General features: G+C 40.2%; 1 protein-coding gene across 20 annotated transcripts in view; it reads left to right on the top strand.

The window, feature by feature from the left end:
- The window catches only part of KALRN (kalirin RhoGEF kinase), a 673,147-nt gene that overhangs the window by 421,453 nt on the left and 232,214 nt on the right, over positions 1 to 19,480 (top strand). For all 20 annotated transcript variants that reach the window (XM_040484739.1, XM_040484740.1, XM_040484741.1 and 17 more), the window contains exons 25-27: positions 419 to 528; positions 16,587 to 16,656; positions 19,019 to 19,108. In XM_040484739.1, the coding sequence (XP_040340673.1) occupies positions 419 to 528; positions 16,587 to 16,656; positions 19,019 to 19,108 (270 nt within the window). The remainder of the gene's footprint in view (positions 1 to 418; positions 529 to 16,586; positions 16,657 to 19,018; positions 19,109 to 19,480) is intronic.

A 19,480-nucleotide genomic window follows, 5' to 3' on the forward strand; every position in this document is an offset into this window, starting at 1 on the left:
TAGTAATTGCAGGGGATTTTAAAATGCTTTTGAAAAGAAACTCTTCTCAGATTGGAGCTAGCCCCAGCTAGCGTAGACAAGACTTGAATTCAAAATAAAAACCATGACATACTCAGTGCACTTAAGTTGAGTCTGCAATTTACACCTTCCCCCAGACACACTCAAACACACACGCGTTTAATAAAAGGAATGTGGAGTTTGTACTTTGCTAGAGTCCAGAATGTGAGTTTCCCTAGCAACAGTTGAAGGTAATGGAACATTTGGGTTTTCTTTCTTCCCGTTCTGTTTATTTACCATCTCACTTTTTACACTCCATATGCAAGCCCAGTCTGAGTCTTAGCCCTCCCGTGTGAAGACCTATTTATTTTGTCTGCATTTTGTAGTACTTGCCAGTGATGAAGATATTGCTATCTTACAGACCTACCTGTGGGAAATGACCAGTGGCGTGGAGGAGATCCCCCCTGGGATCCTTAATAAAGAGCATATCATCTTTGGCAACATCCAGGAGATCTACGATTTTCATAACAAGTAGGTTGGTGGAGGGTTTCCCCAGAGCATACTTAGGGCCATAAATACTCATCATCAGGGCCTCTCAATGAGTGGATCAAAGCTGATTGGCAAATGTTGCCTGGTAATATTACCTGTTACTGCCTGGTGATATTACCTGTTAAATTTTCTTTTCTTTTTTTTTTTTTTTTCATGTTTGTTTATTTTTTGAGAGAGAGCATGAGTGGGGGAGGGGCACCGAGAGGGGAACACAGGATCCAAAGTAGGTCTTGCACCAACTGCAGAGAGCCAGATGCTGGGGCTCGAACTCACGAACCATGAGATCGTGACCTGAGCCGAAGTCAGAGGCTCAACTGACTGAGCCACCTACGCGCCCCTACCTGTTAAGTTTTCTAAGTCAGTTGCTGTCAGACTTTTTTCTCACTCACCCCTATTTTTCCACAATTGTCCAAAATTGCTCATGGAGAGTGAAGTCAAGAATTCGGCAATGTCCTTCCCCAGTTCTCCTTAGGGCAGCATCTTCATATCCAATCAGAATGATAACCAGGCTTTGAGGAACTGAAAGTAGCTTCCCCTCAGCAAAATTGTGGGGAATTCTGACACTAGAATTCATCTAAGGCTAATTATTCTACCTTGTGGGCCATACGTATCAAATTCCATTGAAGTTTTTTTTTCAACTTAAATTTCCCCTCTATCCCCAACTACCTGATAATCCCCACCTTCAACCAAAACAAAAACATATGTAAATAAATATATAGATAATCAGAATACCTAATGGAACACATTTTTTGACAGCTTATAGGGAATATCAGTCAACCCTCTATGTTTTGTTAAAATAGAACCATAGGGCCCTAAAGCCTCATAGTTCATTTTGTCCAATTCCCAATTTAAGTGTCTTCTCTACAGCATACTAAACATGTTCCATTGTTAACTGAGTCAGCAAGAACATTGGTTGGTTAATTACATAGCCAACAAATGGAAATAACTCAGTTTCCAAAATATAACAAAGAAAGGGAATCTCAAGACGCAAGAATAGTGTTGGTATAAAGTCCTAATGCTCTCTCGGAACTCTGTTGCAGAAAGGGGCTAAGAGGTAAAGGTTGAATGTTGTAGGATACAATTCAGGAGGAAGTCCTATGGTCAGGCTCATCAAGGCATTTACCAAGTTAAGTAGTCATGCTGGAGATAAAACTACCAGCCCCAAGAGTTCCTGATGAGACCCTATGAACAGGTGAGGCAAGACTGTAGAACAGTACTATCCAATAAAGCTTTCTTCAATGTTTCTGGAAATGTTCTGTGTCCTTGCTGTTTAATACTATAGCCACCAAACTTGCATGGCAATTGAACACTTGAAGTGTGATCTGTGCTACTGAGAACAGAGTTTTTCATTTTATTCAATTTAACTAATTTAGATGGCAAGTGGCTATCACACTGGACAGCCCAGCTCTAGAAAATAAGACCTCAGTATGGCCCTTTGCTAGGAATAACTAAGAGCAAGCAAGAGTTGGATGTTAAATGATCCAGAGCTCTAAAAGGTCTGAATAGGATGTGGAGAACCACTCTTCTCTTATCAACTCCTAATGATTAATACCCTGCTATGTCATCAAATGGCATCAGTTTTAAAAGAACAGAAAATGCGTAGTTCCCATGACATGATAACCTTGTCAGACTATGAAACCAATAAGCTCTAAGGGAAAACTTTCTGGAGTACTTAATAGAAGTTCCCAGTCTTTCTTTTTCTTCCTTCCTTCCTTCCTTCCTTCCTTCCTTCTTTCTTTTCTTTTTTTTTTTTTATCACAAATTTCAGCACTTTCCATTTGGTTTGTCTGGAAGTCTCCAGACGTAGAAATATTCTTCCTCCTGTCTCTTTAATAAGATCCCAGTAAAGCCATTCTTGACCACTGATCCCCAGTTCTGTCCTCTGAGTCCTGCTCAGCATCATCCCACCTCCCTCAGGATATCTGAGAAGACATTGGACTGGTAAGCAGTAAGGCGTATTACTTTCACTTTTTTGATTTATGATCTCTGGAATTTAGTCAACAAGTCTCACTTTCCCCATTTTCTTACCAAACCAATTAGATATAGAGGTCTAGAGATCACAACATGCACTTACTGTGAGCCCTGCTTTTGCCAAATCAATGTATAAGGGAAAAGAATATTCATTTCAAAGTAACAACCTCTTACTCTTGTTTTGTGATATCACTCTAGTAAGCCATAGTAAGCAGTTTGGTAATTTTTAAGTAGCTGAAACAGCTACCAGTTACAAAATATAGTTCTAGGGGCACCTGGGTGGCTCAGTCGGTTGAGCGACCGACTTCGGCTCAGATCATGATCTCACGGTTTGTGAGGTCGAGCCCCGCGTCGGGCTCTGTGCTGCCAGCTCAGAGCCTGGAGCCTGCTTCTGATTCTGTGTCTCCCTCTCTCTCTGACCCTCCCCCACTCATGCTCTGTCTCTCTCTGCCTCAGAAATAAATAAACATTAAAAAAAAAACAAAAACAGGGGCGCCTGGGTGGCGCAGTCGGTTAAGCATCCGACTTCAGCCAGGTCACGATCTCGCGGTCCGTGAGTTCGAGCCCCGCGTCAGGCTCTGGGCTGATGGCTCAGAGCCTGGAGCCTGTTTCCGATTCTGTGTCTCCCTCTCTCTCTGCCCCTCCCCCGTTCATGCTCTGTCTCTCTCTGTCCCAAAAATAAAATTAAAACGTTGAAAAAAAAATTAAAAAAAAACAAAAAAACAAAAACAAAAACAAAAACAAAATATCTAAGAAACCCTCAAGTTAAACCACATGGAATACTACATTCTGTAGAGGCATAAATTTAATTATCAAGAACACAGCTATTCAGCAAATATTACCTATTTATAATGTTATTAAGAAACCAGAAGAAAATAAAAACCAACCTCTGAGCAACCAAAAGAGATATCACAAAGATACAGCTCTTATCTTTTCATAGAAGCACCTTTCTATCTGTCCCAACAACCACTTTACCTCTTGTTAGATTATTTAACAATCTTGTTAGATGGTTAGGTCATTTCCAAGACCATAGCAACTTAGAAGCAGTAAATAAGACTCAAGAACTTGAGCAAGTAATTTGATATTACTAACGTAAAGTAAAAGAAAATAGATAAACTGCAAAAAAAAAAAAAAAAAAAAAGGAAAAAGAACCCCTAAAATCATGGTGGTCAAGGTCTACTCAGTATTGATTCTCTATCCCAATACAGAGCCCAGCACAGCCACTGTATTATAGTATAGCATAATTACTGATATTAGTACTAATGCTGAATCATTAGTATATTCTACATTAAAAAGAAAAGAATTCTGCATATAGTAAGCTCCCCACCAAAAAAAAATTAATGTTTTAAATTATTCACAGTTTAGGGAACATCCAAGAAAATCAAGCTGTGTATTAATTCTCTACAGTATCTGGAGGCTAAGGCTTTTCTCATATTGTGTGCTTTCTCTTTATGCCATACACATGTTGACAAATTGAAAAAAGCATAACACCTCTAAAATCTCTAATAAATAAGAGAGAAAATGGCAATTAAGGCAACTTTAAAATGCAGGAAATGTGAACTCCGTAAAAGACCATGTCTTTTACTGCATACCCTGGCACACAGTACACTTTAAGTAAATATTTGTTGGATGGATGGATGGATGGATGGATGGGCTCATAGACTAAAAATAAAATTACAGTTTGCAGACTAATGGCTAATGCCACTTAAGTCATAATTCAGTCTTTTGTTTGTGAAAGTCTCAAGATAGGGAAAACCATTAGGTATGGGTTTTTTTCCCTCATCACTACCAGAATCTTAACAATTATAGCCTTAATAGCACAATGATTGAATATCTGAATGAAGGAGTTTCCTGGAGGCTTCTTTTTTTAATACTTAGTTTTTTTTATTTGTGTGTAGTTGACACATTAGTTTCAGGTGCACAACATGGTGACTTGATGAGTTTGTGTATTACACTGTGCTCCCCACAAGCATAGCTGCCATCTGTCACCATACAACATGATTACAAGGTCATCAACTGTATTTCCTATGCTGTGCCTTTCATTCCTGTGACGTAATAATTCCACAACTGGAGGCCTGTATCTCCCACTTCCTTTCACCCATTTTGCCCATCTTCCCCATGCCCCTCTGTCTGGCAGCCATCAGTTTGTTCTCTATATTTATAGGTTGATTTTGCTTTTTGTTTGTTTAGTCATTTGGGTTTTTTAAGACTCCACATATGAGTAAAACCATGTGGCATTTGGCTTTCTCAGTCTGACTTATTTCATTTAGCATAATACCCTCTAGGTCCATCCATGTTGTTGCACCTGGCAAGTTCTCATCCTTTTTACGGCTGTGTAATATTTCAGTGTGTGTGTGTGTGTGTGTGTGTGTGTGTGTGTGTGTGTGTGTGTGTGTGTCTGTGTGTGTGTGTGTGTGTTTACACCACATCTTCCTTGTCCATTCATCTGTTGATGGGTTCTTAGGTCATTTCCTTATCTTGGCTATTGTAAGTAATGCTACAATAAACATAGAGTGCATGTATATTTTCAAATTAGTGTTTTTGCTTCCTTTGGGTAAAAATGTAGTAGAATTATTGGATCATGTGGTATTTCTATTTTTAATTTTTTGAGGAGCTTCCATACAGTTTTCCATATTGACTGCACCAATTTACATTCCCACCAACAGTGCATAAGGGTCCCTTTTTCTCCACATCCTCTGCAGTGCTTGTTATCTCTTGTCTTTTTATTTTAGCCATTTTGAGAAGAGTAAGGTGGTATCTCAGTGTGGTTTTGATTTGCATTTCCCTGATGATCGGTGATGTTGATCACATTTTCATGTTGTGTGTTAGCCATCTGTATGTCTTCTTTGGAAAATGTCTATTCGGGTCCTCTGTTTATTTTTTTATTGTATTGTTTGGGGGCTTTTTGGTGTTGAGTTGTATAAATTCTTCATATATTTTGGATACTAACTTCCTGGGAGCTTCTTAATGGGAGGATCATAGAATGGTCCGAACACCTGTTTGCTTTTCAGGAATACTTATGAAATAGTTACTTTTTAACCTGAAAATATCCAAAGGTTCTTTTTAACCCCAGCTGTTTGCATCTTTACAAAGTTACGGTTAAGTGCCACTAACAAACACATTCCTCTCCTTACTAGTGCACAGTTTAGGTTATCTGCCTATGCTCCAGAGAGTGAGGGAAGGAGGGAGGGAGGGAGGGAGGGAGGGAGAAAAGAATATTGGGAAGTGGAGAGATTGAGCTCCTGAATGAGGTAGCTCATACTACCTGAATGATACAGTTAGCTGAGCCACTAGGAAATTATTACATAGACCAAGGGTGATATGAAGAATATGTTAAATTTCTCAGCTTGTTAGTATTGATCTTTTAAATGGTGTCACTTTGAAAAATGACAACCAAGATCAGTGTGTGTATGTGTGTGTTATCATTCTCAAGGACCTTTGTCTATATAAATATTGAACAGAGAAATTCTCAAGCACCAAAATTTCTGTGAAGAAGAACAATTCAATGTAAGTAATGGTTTTAGAGAAACTGGAGGTATAAGTGGAATGATACTTAGTTTTTACCCTCTGTTCTCCCCATTTTCATACTATACCTCCTTTTTATAAAATCATAAAGATAATGAAACTTATATACACAAGAACTAAATCCATTTCTATTGTATTTTGCTAAGCATTGCAGGAGCACTCAGGTAAGATAGTATATTCCATAAATAGAGCCCCCAAACAGTAATGGTTTTTTTTTTTAAGTTTATTTGTTTATTCTGAGAGAAAGAAAGAGAACATGAGCAGGGGAGGGGAAGAGAGAGAAAGGGAGAAAAAGAATCCCAAGCAGGCTCCGCACTATTAGTCATCAGCCTGGCATGGGGCTTGAACTTATGAACTGTGAGATCATGAGCTGAGCTGAAACCAAGAGTCCGGCACTTAATTGACTGAGCCACCCAGGTACGCCCCAAGTAATGGTTGTTTTTTTTTTAACCAACTTGCAATTTGTAATTCAAAAAAATTATTTATTTTCAATTTGCCTTTATTAGATTTTCAGCTTCTGGAAGTAAGGACAACGGTTTAAAATGCTTATCACCTTCAGTTAAATCTGAACTTTACTTTTTTGCTTTCCAGTTATTTTTATGTTATTTGTATGTGAGTCTGAGTAATAACATTAAAAAAATTTTTTTTATGTTTATTTATTTTTGAGAGAGAGAGAGAGAGAGAGAGAGAGAGAGAGAGAGAGAGAGAGAAAGAGACAGAGTGCGAATAGGGGAGGGGCAGAGAGAGAGGGAGACATAGAATCCAAAACAGGCTCTGGGCTCTGAGCTGTCAGTACAGAGCCCGATGTGGGGCTGGAACTCACAAATGGTGAGATCATGACCTGAGCTGAAGTCGGACGTTTAATCTACTGAGCCACCCACACGCCCCAGAGTAATAACATTTTTATAAAATCTCTGCTGTCAGGGCTCTGACGGTCTTCCTCACCATCAAGTACAACTATCTCCATTTACAGATAAGGACATTGAGACCCAGAAAGGAGCCAGTGACTTACCCGGTGTGGGACACCCTCTCCCCCTTTAAAGATCAGGCATAGATCCCAGGGGTTTGGTTTCCCATGTCAGTGCTCTCTCCCCTTCTCCCACTCCATAGACCACCAACTGGGACTGCAAAAGCTGGTTGATTTGATTCATATCTAACCAGCTTCTATGTGGATCCCCACATTTGAGGAACACTTCAACCCCATTCTTCCACAGGTATGTCACCAAGGTCCCACAGTCTTACAATAATTACCTGAAATATGTAATTTTTCAGCAAGGGTTGGAAAGGCAAGTGGAAGACTGACAACCAGAGCCACATATCCCTCTGGTACACTTCTTCCCTGCTGGCTTGGCTGGAAGCTTAGATTTGGCCCTGGCCTCTACCCAATGCAGTCCCAGCCTACTGTTTCTGGGCTCAAGGCTGAGGGAGAAGGACCTGAGCTATGTGCGGCTAAGTTGGGAACACTGGCCGGGCCAAAGTCAGCCCACCAGGGTACCAGGTGGCCAAGGTCAGCCAGCAGCAGAGGATGGTGTGCAGCAGTGGGGGAGGAGCTGGGGCAAGTGATGGGAAATAACAGTGAACCAGTGGCCCAGCCCACAGTTCCATTATCTTCCCAGAGTTCCTTCTTGGGCCAGCCCTGTGCTAGTTGGAGCTAGAACCCAGTGATGAATCAAACGCAGGCTCTGCCCCCTGAGTTCTGGGAATTATTTAGGTCCTTGTGATCAGGGTGGAGGGAAGCACAAATGCAGTTAAAAGGAGCAAAGAAAATAGCTTCCGTTGGAAAAATAGGAAAGGTTTCACAGAGGGGAGGGCATTAGAGATTGGTTTTAAGTAGCTGGTAGTATTTCTACAACCAGGGACGGCTCCCTTAATGATGGAGGAAAGTTTGAAAAAAGGCCTGCCAAGGGAGGAAAGTGGTGAAGTCTAGCAAGGAGGCTGAGAGAGGCAACAGGGAGAAGTTTGTGAGTCAGTCTCAACCCTGGGGGAGGGGTGGGGCAAGGTCCCGGGGTCAGGCTCCCAGTTCCACTGTGTCTTGTGCTGTAAGATTGAGGTGGAGGAAGGGAGAGGTGGAAGAGGGCAGTAGTTCCGGGCAGAAATGACGTTGGCCAGGGTTGGGGGGCACAGAGCAAGGTGGTGGGTAGAGAGGGATTAAATACCTAGATAGAGGAGAGGCTAGAGAGAGCAGTAAAGTGGGTGGGTAACAAGGGTTAGGGTTAGGGTTAGGGTTAGGGTTAAGGTTAGAGAAGAGGAAAGGAGGGAGAGAGGGGAGGGAAGCAGTAGTCAGGGAGGTTAGAGAGGGGAGACAGAAGGGAAGTTATGGGGGTGTGGGGGGAGGAGAGATGGAGACCTAGGCAGATAGAGACCTAGACCTCCCTAGGGCTACAATTCTATTTTGGAAGGGAACATCAGCAAGGTGTTTATCAAACATGTTTGATCACGAACCAAAGAAAAAGTTTATAACATTATGTCCTGATATGCACATTCTTATACGTAATAGGGAAACTAAATTTGTCAAAATAACACCCTATGTCTGATGCATTCTGATATTTGGGGTTAGGTTCTGTTTCACTTTCTCCTTCTCCTTATTTAATGCTGGTTTCCACCCACTAAACCTGCAACGCAGTGGGGCCATCTGCAGCTACAAGGCGAGGAGCTGGCTCCACCCAGTGGTGAGAGAGAGGATGTGCAGCCTACAGCAGTGTCCGCTGGGCCACCAGGCCGCTTCCTGCTTTGCCTCTACTATCCCTTCCCGACACACACCCTTGCTTAAAATATGCCCATTCTATGCCTTCTATGCTGCATCTCCCCTCCTAGTGCCCTTGGTATTAGTTTCATCTCATTTATAGAAATCACAGAATTACAAAATATAAAAGTCTGGGAAAAACCTTTAAAGACAGTCTAGTTCTGTTCTCCTCCCTTGTTTTATGGAAACTGGAGCTTACAAAGGTCTGTGACCTGCCCAAGCCTATTGGTAGCAGAGCGAAGATTTCAGGTCTGAATAACTCCCTATTAAATCACACTGTCATTTTCTTAACATTCAAATGTCAGAGAAAAAGGAAGGGGAAGGCCTGCTGTGGTTTTTCTTGGGCCCTAAACCCATACCCTAAGGCATAGCTAACTGCAAGCCCTACACAAGCCATCAGGAGAGCCCATAGAAATTCACCTGTGGTTTTGTTGTTGGGGTTTGTTTTCTCAGTGAGCTGTGGACAATTGGTGTTGGTTGTGGATACTGGGGCACACCCAAAGCAAGGCAAAGTGTAGCCATTTATGTGGATGCGTCAAAGTCATGTTAATTTTAGTTGTGCACACTAACTATTGAGCTTCTGTACCTAGTTGCCGAACAGCACATTCATGGGTATGAATGACATTAAATGTGAGATTTTTTATGCTTATTTTAACATTAAAATAAGCTATAGGTCTATGCAAATGCTTTTTGGCTCATCTGATCACACAAGTTAAACAAGATTAGAAAGCATTAGCGAAACATATTCAACAGGTAGCAGTGCAGCAAGGTAAATTCTTCTTGAGGTTGGAGCCTGAGGGCAGAAATGTGCTGAGGAGAAGCCCAGCCCTGGACACCTCTCCCCTTCATCTCTAATCTAGGCTGAAATTCCTGGTGTGTAATCAAGGGACAGAGAGGGGTGACTCACATGGCTCAGCCCAGGTGATCAGACTTGACTGAAACACCCCCCTGAATAATCCCACACCTTCCCTGGACTGCACACGACTCCTCATTGGTTTAATAGCTGTCCCAGTATGCTAATCAGCTGTCCTAGCCCCTGCAATCCGGAGCCTCTGAATCTGTCTGGCCATTGATGGATTCTTTAGAAATGATGTCTAGCTCCACTTATACGAAGACAGTAACCAGCCTGGCTTTGATAAGGAGGCAACATCCTGGACTTCCTGCAAAGAAGTGAACCTAAGAGCTTTCTCCGTACCCTACCTCCAGCTTTATATATATATATATATATATCCTCCTCATTGTTCTTCTCCTCCTTGCCATGGCCTCTACCTTCATTCCCCTTCTCACTACCTCTATCATTCTAACAAGTGCACATGCGTGAGAGTCATTCATACACACACACGTATGTACACACATCATCATCATCAAATATATAACCCTTTAAATGCGGACCACCCCCTTGATGTAAAGGTCTGTCTGCTGGACCACACTGACGGATGCACTTCTCTAGAATCAGTGAGACCATTAAACAAATTTACCTTTGGAGAAAATAACAAAATCAAAATGACTCAATGTACGTTTGGAATGGTGCTGTTTCCACAGTACTTCATCACAGACCACCTAAAAGTTTTTCCATCAATAATCGCTAGAGGTTTCATTTCCCAAGATTCCGTACAAAGCCAGAGGGAAGCATTTTCCTCAGAAAGCTACAATATAATGCATCATGGTAATTTAATAATGACTTTGTTTAGATTGTGACATTTCTTTAAAAGTTGTATTCATTTCAGAAAGAATCCCAGACATTCACACAAACACTGAAACTACTTGCTTTGCTTGTTCCCTCATGATTTACTATGTATAATTATTGAAATGGTGAGGACAAAGATGTGGCTATAGAAGAGCTGAGGTGGAATATTCTCTCATTTGTGAAGAGTGTTGTGACCTCTTATGCTTTAATTTAAACTCATCATGTCCACTTGAAGCAGACAGAATGATATTGATCAGAGTTACATAATCTATCATCTTCATAAGCTTTAAATTAAAAAGCAAAATAAAGTTTAATATTGCCACTTGCCTTCAACAATCACATTAAGATGGTAGTGAATGTCTTACTCAAAGTTATGAATTGATATGCCCAGCACAAAGTAGTTTTTCTAATTCTTAGATTTTTTAATTAAAAAATTAAGTCATACGGAGTCAATATGGTATCTGCCAACTGGAATCTGGGGTAGCTGCCATCAAATGCTGGTCTATGGATTGGATACAGTGGAATTACCCAGGGAGCTTTTCTGAATAATACAGCAGCTCAGACGCTAACCCCAGAGGGCGGTGCACGGCCAGGTACAGGGGCCATTAACTAGGGGTTTCCAGGAGTGTTCCTTGAGACAAGGTCTGATACTGCCCCCAAAAGAGTTCCACTTGCAAAGAAGTTTGGGAAGCACTGCACACTGTTTACTTCAGAGACTTATAATGTACCTCATCATTTTATAGGATTTTGGGAGCCCTCCAGTAAAGAAACCGGCTTAGCAATATTTCCCAAACTTAAATGATATGTGACCTTGGAATCCAATTTTTATAACACGCAATCACAATTTTCCCAGGATATTTTCTAGGGAAAGGTAATCTAGTACCAATTTTCCAACACAGTCTCCCCTAGGGGAGAGTTCCCTAGGAATGAGTCTCCAGGAATGGGGAAGAGTGTGCAAATGTATGTTTATCAGATGATGACTTTATTAAGATGAGGAAGCACTGGTCCTAAAAACCTAGTAGTTATTTAATGTCTACTGTATGCTAGGCCCTGGGTTGGTCTCTTTACCTACGTGGATTTATTAAATCCTCACAACAACCCCACGAGGTTGTGGTTCAAAGATGCAAAAAATGAGGCGTCAGAAGACACTCCCCCACACACAACTGTGAGTAAGTGTGAACTCTGGCTCTTTAACTTGTGCTTGGCTCTGGGAGGAAAGGAAAGTGAGAGACAGGATCAGTAGATGGGTGGGCTAGTGGCCGTTGCTGCTAAAACCTTCATTTTCCAGAAAGGCATTAATTATGCAAATAGTATTCTAGGCATGTAACTCATTTTACAGGGCTTTCATTTCTTCAGAATTTTCAAACTGAGCATTCTCTCGTAGGTTTTTGATAGCTGCTATCACAAAAAGTCATGGGATTGCTCAATTGAGAGTATCAGGATTTTAAAGAAAATTCCTAGCACTGTCTTTAGCATCTAGATCAAGGATCAGTTCTGTTGGTATAATTATGACTGTTTGCTTAAATTTAACCTTAAGTGACCAGGTCACTGACCTTGGGTCAAAAGTCAAGGAAAGAAGGAAAGTCTCCCTGAGTTGTATCCTGTGTGGAATGTCATGATCTGGCTGTTTTGTTTATTTGATCACCCTAACGTAGAAGGGCCTAAATACCGTGGGAGTCAGAGCTTAGGGGACTGGAGTGACATCCCAAGAGTGGGGAGGAAGAGGTTTTCCACAAGCTGAGAGAGTTTATCCCAATTGCCAGGGACCTTTGGATTACCCATTTTTTCCCTCTCTCTCTTCTTCCAGGACCTCTCTCCTTTTGGGTCCTTCTTTCTTTAAAGTAACTCATTTTCTTTCACCAGTCCTTATCCTAGAACAGCCCATCAGATTTCCTCCCTCGTCACCAAGCCATTCCAGTCCACACCCCAGGCCCTGTTCAGTCCATCATGGGACAGAGCTGACGTCCTAATCATTGTCTACACTGATGTTTATAGTGAAGATTTATATGAGAAATGTCCACGTAAAGAATAACTCAACACCTTCTGAAAGAGTATTTATGAAGATGTTGTACATTATATTATTTAGTGTTCCTCACAGAGAAGGACCACATGATAAATGTCTTTTATTTATTTTTATTTATTTTTTATGAAGTTTATTGTCAAACTGGTTTCCATACAACACCCAGTGTTCATCCCAACAGGTGCCCTCCTCAGTGTCTTTTAGAATTCAGTGATGACATGATATGGTGGGGAGCCAGACTGCTTCTCTTGTAGCAAAAAAGGATGTTTCCTTTTTGGCCTGGAAAGAAGTTTGAGCCTCAATTACAGCATTATATAATATTTTTTCCTATTTATGTTTTAGAAGTCATATTAAATACATGTATGTCACCTGCAGTTCTTCTAAAAGTATCACTTGAGGCACCTGGGTGGTTCAGTTGGTTAAGCGTCTGACTCTTGATTTCCACTCAGGTCATGATCTCACGGTTCATGAGTTCGAGCCCCACGTCGAGCTCCTGCTTGAGATTCTCTGTCTCCCTCTCTCTCTGCCCCTCCCCTGCTCACTCTCTCTCTCTAAAAATAAATAAATAAACATTAAAAACCATGTCAGTAAATATGATACTTTATTGATTTTTGAGCACTGTATATTTGTATTTTGAAAGCCCAAATTGCATTATAATTACTTCTGTTCCATGAGTCAAATCAGGATGCTCTAAAATTCACGTTAGGGGAGGATGATTATCTTCAAGTGGGTATTGCTAAGAGTCCCCCAAAATTTTTAAGTGACTTTTTCTTTATTATTACAGCAATGCTCATTTATTATAGAAAAACTTGCATTGCAGGTGGACAAAAAAATTACATGTGATCCCACCAATCATTATTAGCATTTTGGCCTTCCAAATATGACTAAAACTAAAAACAACATCTTTTTATGTTGTTGAAGGGGAAACACAAGTAGCAGATACTGCCAGAATTCTTGGGCAATAGGAGCCAGAGTAGGTCAAATCAATACAATTTATTTTTTCCAATGCTGGAAGTAAGTAGTGGAATGATTCAGAACTGCTTTATATCTTTTAATTTAATTTTGAATTAATTTTAAAATTCAAAATTAAATTAAAAAATATAGATTGGGATTTCCAACTCACCACTATCTTTACCCTATTCCTTTAGCTGGTTTCCTATGGTAATGACTTTTTTTTAATTTTTAAATTTATTTTATTTAAATTTTAGTTAACATACAGTGCAACATTAGTTTCAGGAGTGATTCACTTCCATACAACACCCAGTGCTCATCACAACTAGTGCCCCCCTTAGTACCCATCATCCATCTAGCCCATCTCCACCCACCTCCCCTCCAGCAACCTTAGTTTGTTAAGAGTCTTTTGTGGTTTGTTTCCCTCTCTTCTCTTCCCCCCTACTTACCATATGTTCATCTGTTTGTTTCTTAAGTTCCACATGAGTGAAAGCATACGGTATTTATCTTTCTCTGATTGACTTATTTTGCTTAGCATAATACATTCAGGCTCCATCCACGTCATTGCAAATGGCAAGATTTAATTCTTTTTGATGGCTGAGTAATATTTCATTGTATGTATATGTATATGTGTGTATATATATACCTGTGTATATGTATATATGTGTATATGTGTATGTGCGTGTATGTGTGTGTGTGTGTGTATATATATATATATATATATATACGTGTGTGTGTGCATGTGTGTGTATATATACATTATATATATACAATGTATATTGTATTGTTGATAATGCTGCTATAAACATTGAGTTGCATGTACCATTTCGAATCTGTATTTTTGTATTCTTTGGATAAATACCTAATAGTGCTATTGCTAGATTGTAGGGTAGTTCTATTTTTAGTTTCTTGAGGAACCTCCATACTATTCTCCAGACCAGCTGCACCAGTTTGCATTCCAACCAGCAGTGCAAGAGGGTTCCCCTTTCTCCACATCCTTGTCAATACTTGTTTCCTGTGTTAATTTTAGCCATTCTGATAGATGTAAGGTGACATCTCATCATGGCTTTGATTTGTATTTCCCTGATGATGAATGCTGTTGAGCATCTTTTCATGTGTCTGTTAGCCATCTGGATGTCTGAAAAAGTGTCTTTTCATGTCTTCTGCCCATTTCTTCACTGTGTTATTTATTTTGGGGAGTACTGAGTTTGATAAGTTCTTTATAGATTTTGGATACTATCCCTTTATCAGATATGTTGTTGGCAAATAGCTTCTCCCATTCCACAGGCTGCCTTTTAGTTTTGTTTCCTTTGCTGTGCAGAAGCTTTTTATCTTGATTAAGTCCCAATAGTTCATGTTTGATGACCTTTTTTTAAAGAAACCACCATGGCAAATTTTGATCGACATGTAAAAAGCTGTACATGTATAATATATACAATTTGATGAGTTTAGAGATAAGTGTACACCCATGAAGCTATCACAATAATCAAGGCCATGAACATATCCATCACCTCCCAAAGTGTCCTCCCTCTATGATGATGATGATGATGATCATGATGACGATGATGATGAAAGAACACTCAATGTAAGCGTACACTTAGCAAACTTTAAGTGTACAATACAATATTGTTAGCTATAGGTACTATGCTTATAGTGGCTCTCACGATTTACCTCTCATAACTGACCTTGTACCCTTTGACCATTAATTTCTTGGGTTGGAAATAAGAGTACATATTCCCTACTTATACAAAAGGCGGCATGTTGTATACATTCTTCCACACCTTGCTTTTTTTACTTAACAGCCTGCCTTGGAGATCTTTCATGTGAAAACATAGGAAGCCTTGTCATTTTTGTTATAACTGTGTACTATCCGGTTCTGTGGCTATACGGGTTATTTTGTCACCTACAGTCCACCTTTTAATATTATGAACAGTAACACATTGAATACACATGTTTACATCATCCTCTACGTAAATAGATTAAAATATATACGAAATTTTCCAGGATTAAAGTTGCAGAAACAAAAGATAAGTATACATTTTTTTTTTATTTTGGTAGGTATTGTCAAATTGCCCTTTGAAAAGATTATATCTTCCATTTCCATCAGTGAGTTTCCCCACAGCATCATAATTATTTTTTATTTTAAAACCCCTGTGTGATTTCTAGTTTTTAATGTTTATTTATTCAGAGAGAGAGAGAGAGAGCAGGGGAGGGGTAGAGAGAGACAGAATCCCAAGCAGGCTCCACGCTGTCAGTGCAGAGCCTAATGCAGGGCTCGAACAAACTCACAAACCATGATCATGACCTGAGCAGAAATCAAGAGTCGGATGCTTAACCAACTGAGCTACTCAGGCACCCTAAAACTTTCTGTGTGATTTAAAAAAAACAAATTCCATTCTGGTGATGCTGGCTCATTAGAGCTTATATTCTCTGAGCCCAATCCAATTGTTTAATATATGAACTTGAAATTGGTATAGTCAGCCCTTCATTATTTATTCACACATAAAGGAACCATGGCATAGATATCCACAGAGGCAGATAATTCCCTGGTAATTCAATTCAGCTTTGAAATATATTGTGACTTTTTCCATATTGAATTTTCTTTCCTAATGATGTCTGCATTAGGAAACATTAACTCATAACTTTTAGCACAAAGTGCCTGCTGGTAGAAGAAGAAAGCCAAGAACTGGAAAGAAATTACTGTAGGATTCAAAATGTTTCCACTACATCTCCGGGATCATAGATGATATTTATTTCATTGTTTTTGATATCTGTATTTACAATTTTTTTTAATGTTACCATGTATTCAGATTACTTGTATAAAAAATAGATTCATGGTGGCAGTTAAAATGAAAGTCCCAACACAAGTATAATATTTAATTTCTTTTCAACCTGAGAAATGTAAATCCGTAAGAGAAACAATATAATTTTAAGTAGCACTAATTAATCAATGAATGTAAATTATAATGAAAACAGTTCTAATATATTTAAAACTACTCCTCACCATGTATCACTTCAAGAATGCAGAAGCCAAGTGTAAACAACGGAGAGCTTACGGGGTTGTGATGGCCGCAGCATAATCATCTGGGTGGGGAGGGAGGCAGTACAGAGATGTCTGATCCAGCCTTTCTCTCCCCTTGCAGCATCTTCCTCAAAGAGCTGGAGAAGTATGAGCAGCTGCCTGAGGATGTGGGACACTGCTTTGTTACCTGGGTAACTGACCTGAAATGCTTCTTCTCCCACTGTGCCATCCTTTCCAGGAGGGTACATGGTGTCAGATGGCATACTGTTTGCTGCCTGACCTGAGGGCTAGTGTCACTGACATTCTAACACAGTGCCAGGGACTCTAGGGAGGGGGCACAAGTATATCTGAGAGGAGCAGACCATCCCCAAGGAGCAGAGTCCTCCTTGGGAAAAGTCTTTAGACATTGTGTCCAAGCTCCACATTGAGTTCTCCAGGAACTTTCTAAAACTGAGACATCAGGAGAGTGAAACAGGATCACCACCCATGATAGAGGAGCCACTCCAGTTCTAACCATTGGTTTTGTTTTTACAGGATTAGGATTAGGGCAAAATTAGGCCTTCCGGAATCCATCAAACCATTGGTTACATTTTCTTCCTTCATAGAGAAAAACAGATTCCATAGGTATCCATCCCAGTTCTGACCTACAAAATTAGTGTCTAGTCATTTTCTTTCCTGGTGCTATTGTCATGGGCCAAGTAAATGGGCTAAATGTACCAGGTTCTAATTATATAAATGGGAACATTAGTCTCCATTAGCATCCACACCATGTTATTCTGAGCTCAGGTTCATGACGGGAATGCAAACATCTCCAGGGAAATCCACCTGTGATACTAAGTGCAACTAAACATGGAAATCCTTCCCTGGGGTCAGGAGTTCTATTTTATAATTATCTCATTATAATTTCCACTCAAAATCGGCTACTTTTCAAAATGTATTCATGATTCAGAGATTTTATGCTCTCAACAACCTATGGAATAGGTAGGACTATAGTTATGCCTTATATTTTATAGATAGAAACAATTTAGATGACCTAGGAGGTTGACTAGTCCACTGACATGTAATAAATAGCACAGCCAATTCCACAGCTCAAGACCTGAGTTGTTTTCTTTACATGAAACCTTAGTGTTTGCTTCCTGGCATACTCTCATTTCTTAAGGAAGTCTCAGACTTTGTGTTAATACATTTTCTACCTCTAAATACATGAGCCTGTGCACAGTTCACATTAATGCTGATCAATAGTTTATGATCCCTTGCACAGCCAATGTAGAGGAAAAAAATAAGCGAAGGGATTTTTTTTTCACATCTTGTTTCATACAATTTGTGGATCTGCCTAACAATCAGCCATAAGTAGGATTTATCATTATGTCCTAGGGCTGATAAATGCCTCCCAGGTAGTATATAAGCCCTAAAATTGGTCTCAGAAAACCTTTGATGATTGCATAAAATAGGCACATTTTTCCCAGAATTATCCCAAGGTGACTTTGTTAAGTCTCATAATCTTCACATATGAGGCTAGAAAGAGTTGTTTCAGTATACTGAAAGGCAGTGGTTATGACCAAGAAGCACGAAGTCAGCTTGCCTGGGCTCTACCACTTTCTAACTGTGGGAATTGAAAGCTACTTAACCAAACAGTGCTGCAGTTTCCACATCTGTAAAATGGGGATGCTGCATAGTGTTCTCAGAAGGATCAGATGAGTTAATATATAAGAGAAGCTCTGAGAATAGTGCTGGCATGAATGAGACCTGCTATACTTAACACATATCTATCTGGGCTTCTGTCTCAGAAGAGGATATCCCAGGTGTTCTGTAGGCACCAACACTGGCAGCATTTCACAAATGGGAAAACTACTTAGTGGCCAACATATGCACACCTTTCCCAGTAGCAGGGACATGGAGTACTAACCCAGAGGGTACTAAGAGAAACAAGAAATGATTTTTTTGCCAAGCTACAAAGTTGTTGGCTTGAAGTTACAATTGGGTTAGGACTCATTGTTCATCCCTGTCCCTAGAGGGTCCCCTTGCTTTCCTTTCCCCCATCATTGCTTCTGGAAAATTGGAGATGATGGCATAGACACTTGGCATGGCCTACAAACTACCCCCAATGGAGACATTTGGGATACAATCAGGTCTTCCTCTGAGATCACACTTTATTTTCATTCTTTGAGTTTTGTTTTTAGAGAAAATGCTATCATTTTTCAAGATGGGAAGGACAATTGTAGGTAATCCAGAAAAGGGGTGACGTCTAAACAAATTCTATCCAACTTCAAAATACGTTATGTGAATTGGGTTTTCAAAGTCTTTCTAGTACAGTCTAGTATTAAAAGAAGCTCACTTTCAGCAAGCTTTCTCCACCTGCAGAAAGGAGAAAAGTATCCCCAAGTTTGTTAGGGGAACACGGGCAGATAAGCCCAGAACATTTGCCACAGATAATCCTGTGCCACACAATATCTGAGAGCTTAACTACACAACCCCTGCTGGGTCCTTCAGGCACAGTCAACAGAAGGGAGCAGCTAACGGACGCTTACCTGTCATTGCCTTTGTTCTTTTCAGGCAGACAAATTTCAGATGTACGTCACCTACTGTAAAAACAAGCCTGATTCCAACCAGCTGATCCTGGAGCATGCAGGCACCTTCTTTGATGTAAGCCATGATTTTCCATTCTTGAGTCATTGGTGAGTGGGTGGGTGGAAATATTTCTCTACTTTGGGATAGTGGGTTTTTATCCTTTAGTCCTCTTTTTAATTTGGCCACCCAAACCTCTATCTCAGGAGTAAAGCATGGAGAAAAGCCAAAGCAGTGCTTGTCTTTTGTTTTACCCCATCCCATCTCAAGTGGTGTGGTTTTAGACAAGGAACATTGGTCCTTCATGCCTCAGCACCAAACTGGGCTGGCCACCATCTTGTGTGCAGAGAGACCGGCAGTATAACCCACACGCTAAGATGTTTCACTTCTTCATACACAGCTCCCTCAAATGCATACACAGCTACTTCATACACAGCTCCCTCAAATGCA

This window comes from Herpailurus yagouaroundi, unplaced genomic scaffold (genome assembly GCF_014898765.1).
Source record: "Herpailurus yagouaroundi ecotype Mexico unplaced genomic scaffold, PumYag 162, whole genome shotgun sequence".
Classification (NCBI taxonomy): domain Eukaryota; kingdom Metazoa; phylum Chordata; class Mammalia; order Carnivora; family Felidae; genus Herpailurus; species Herpailurus yagouaroundi.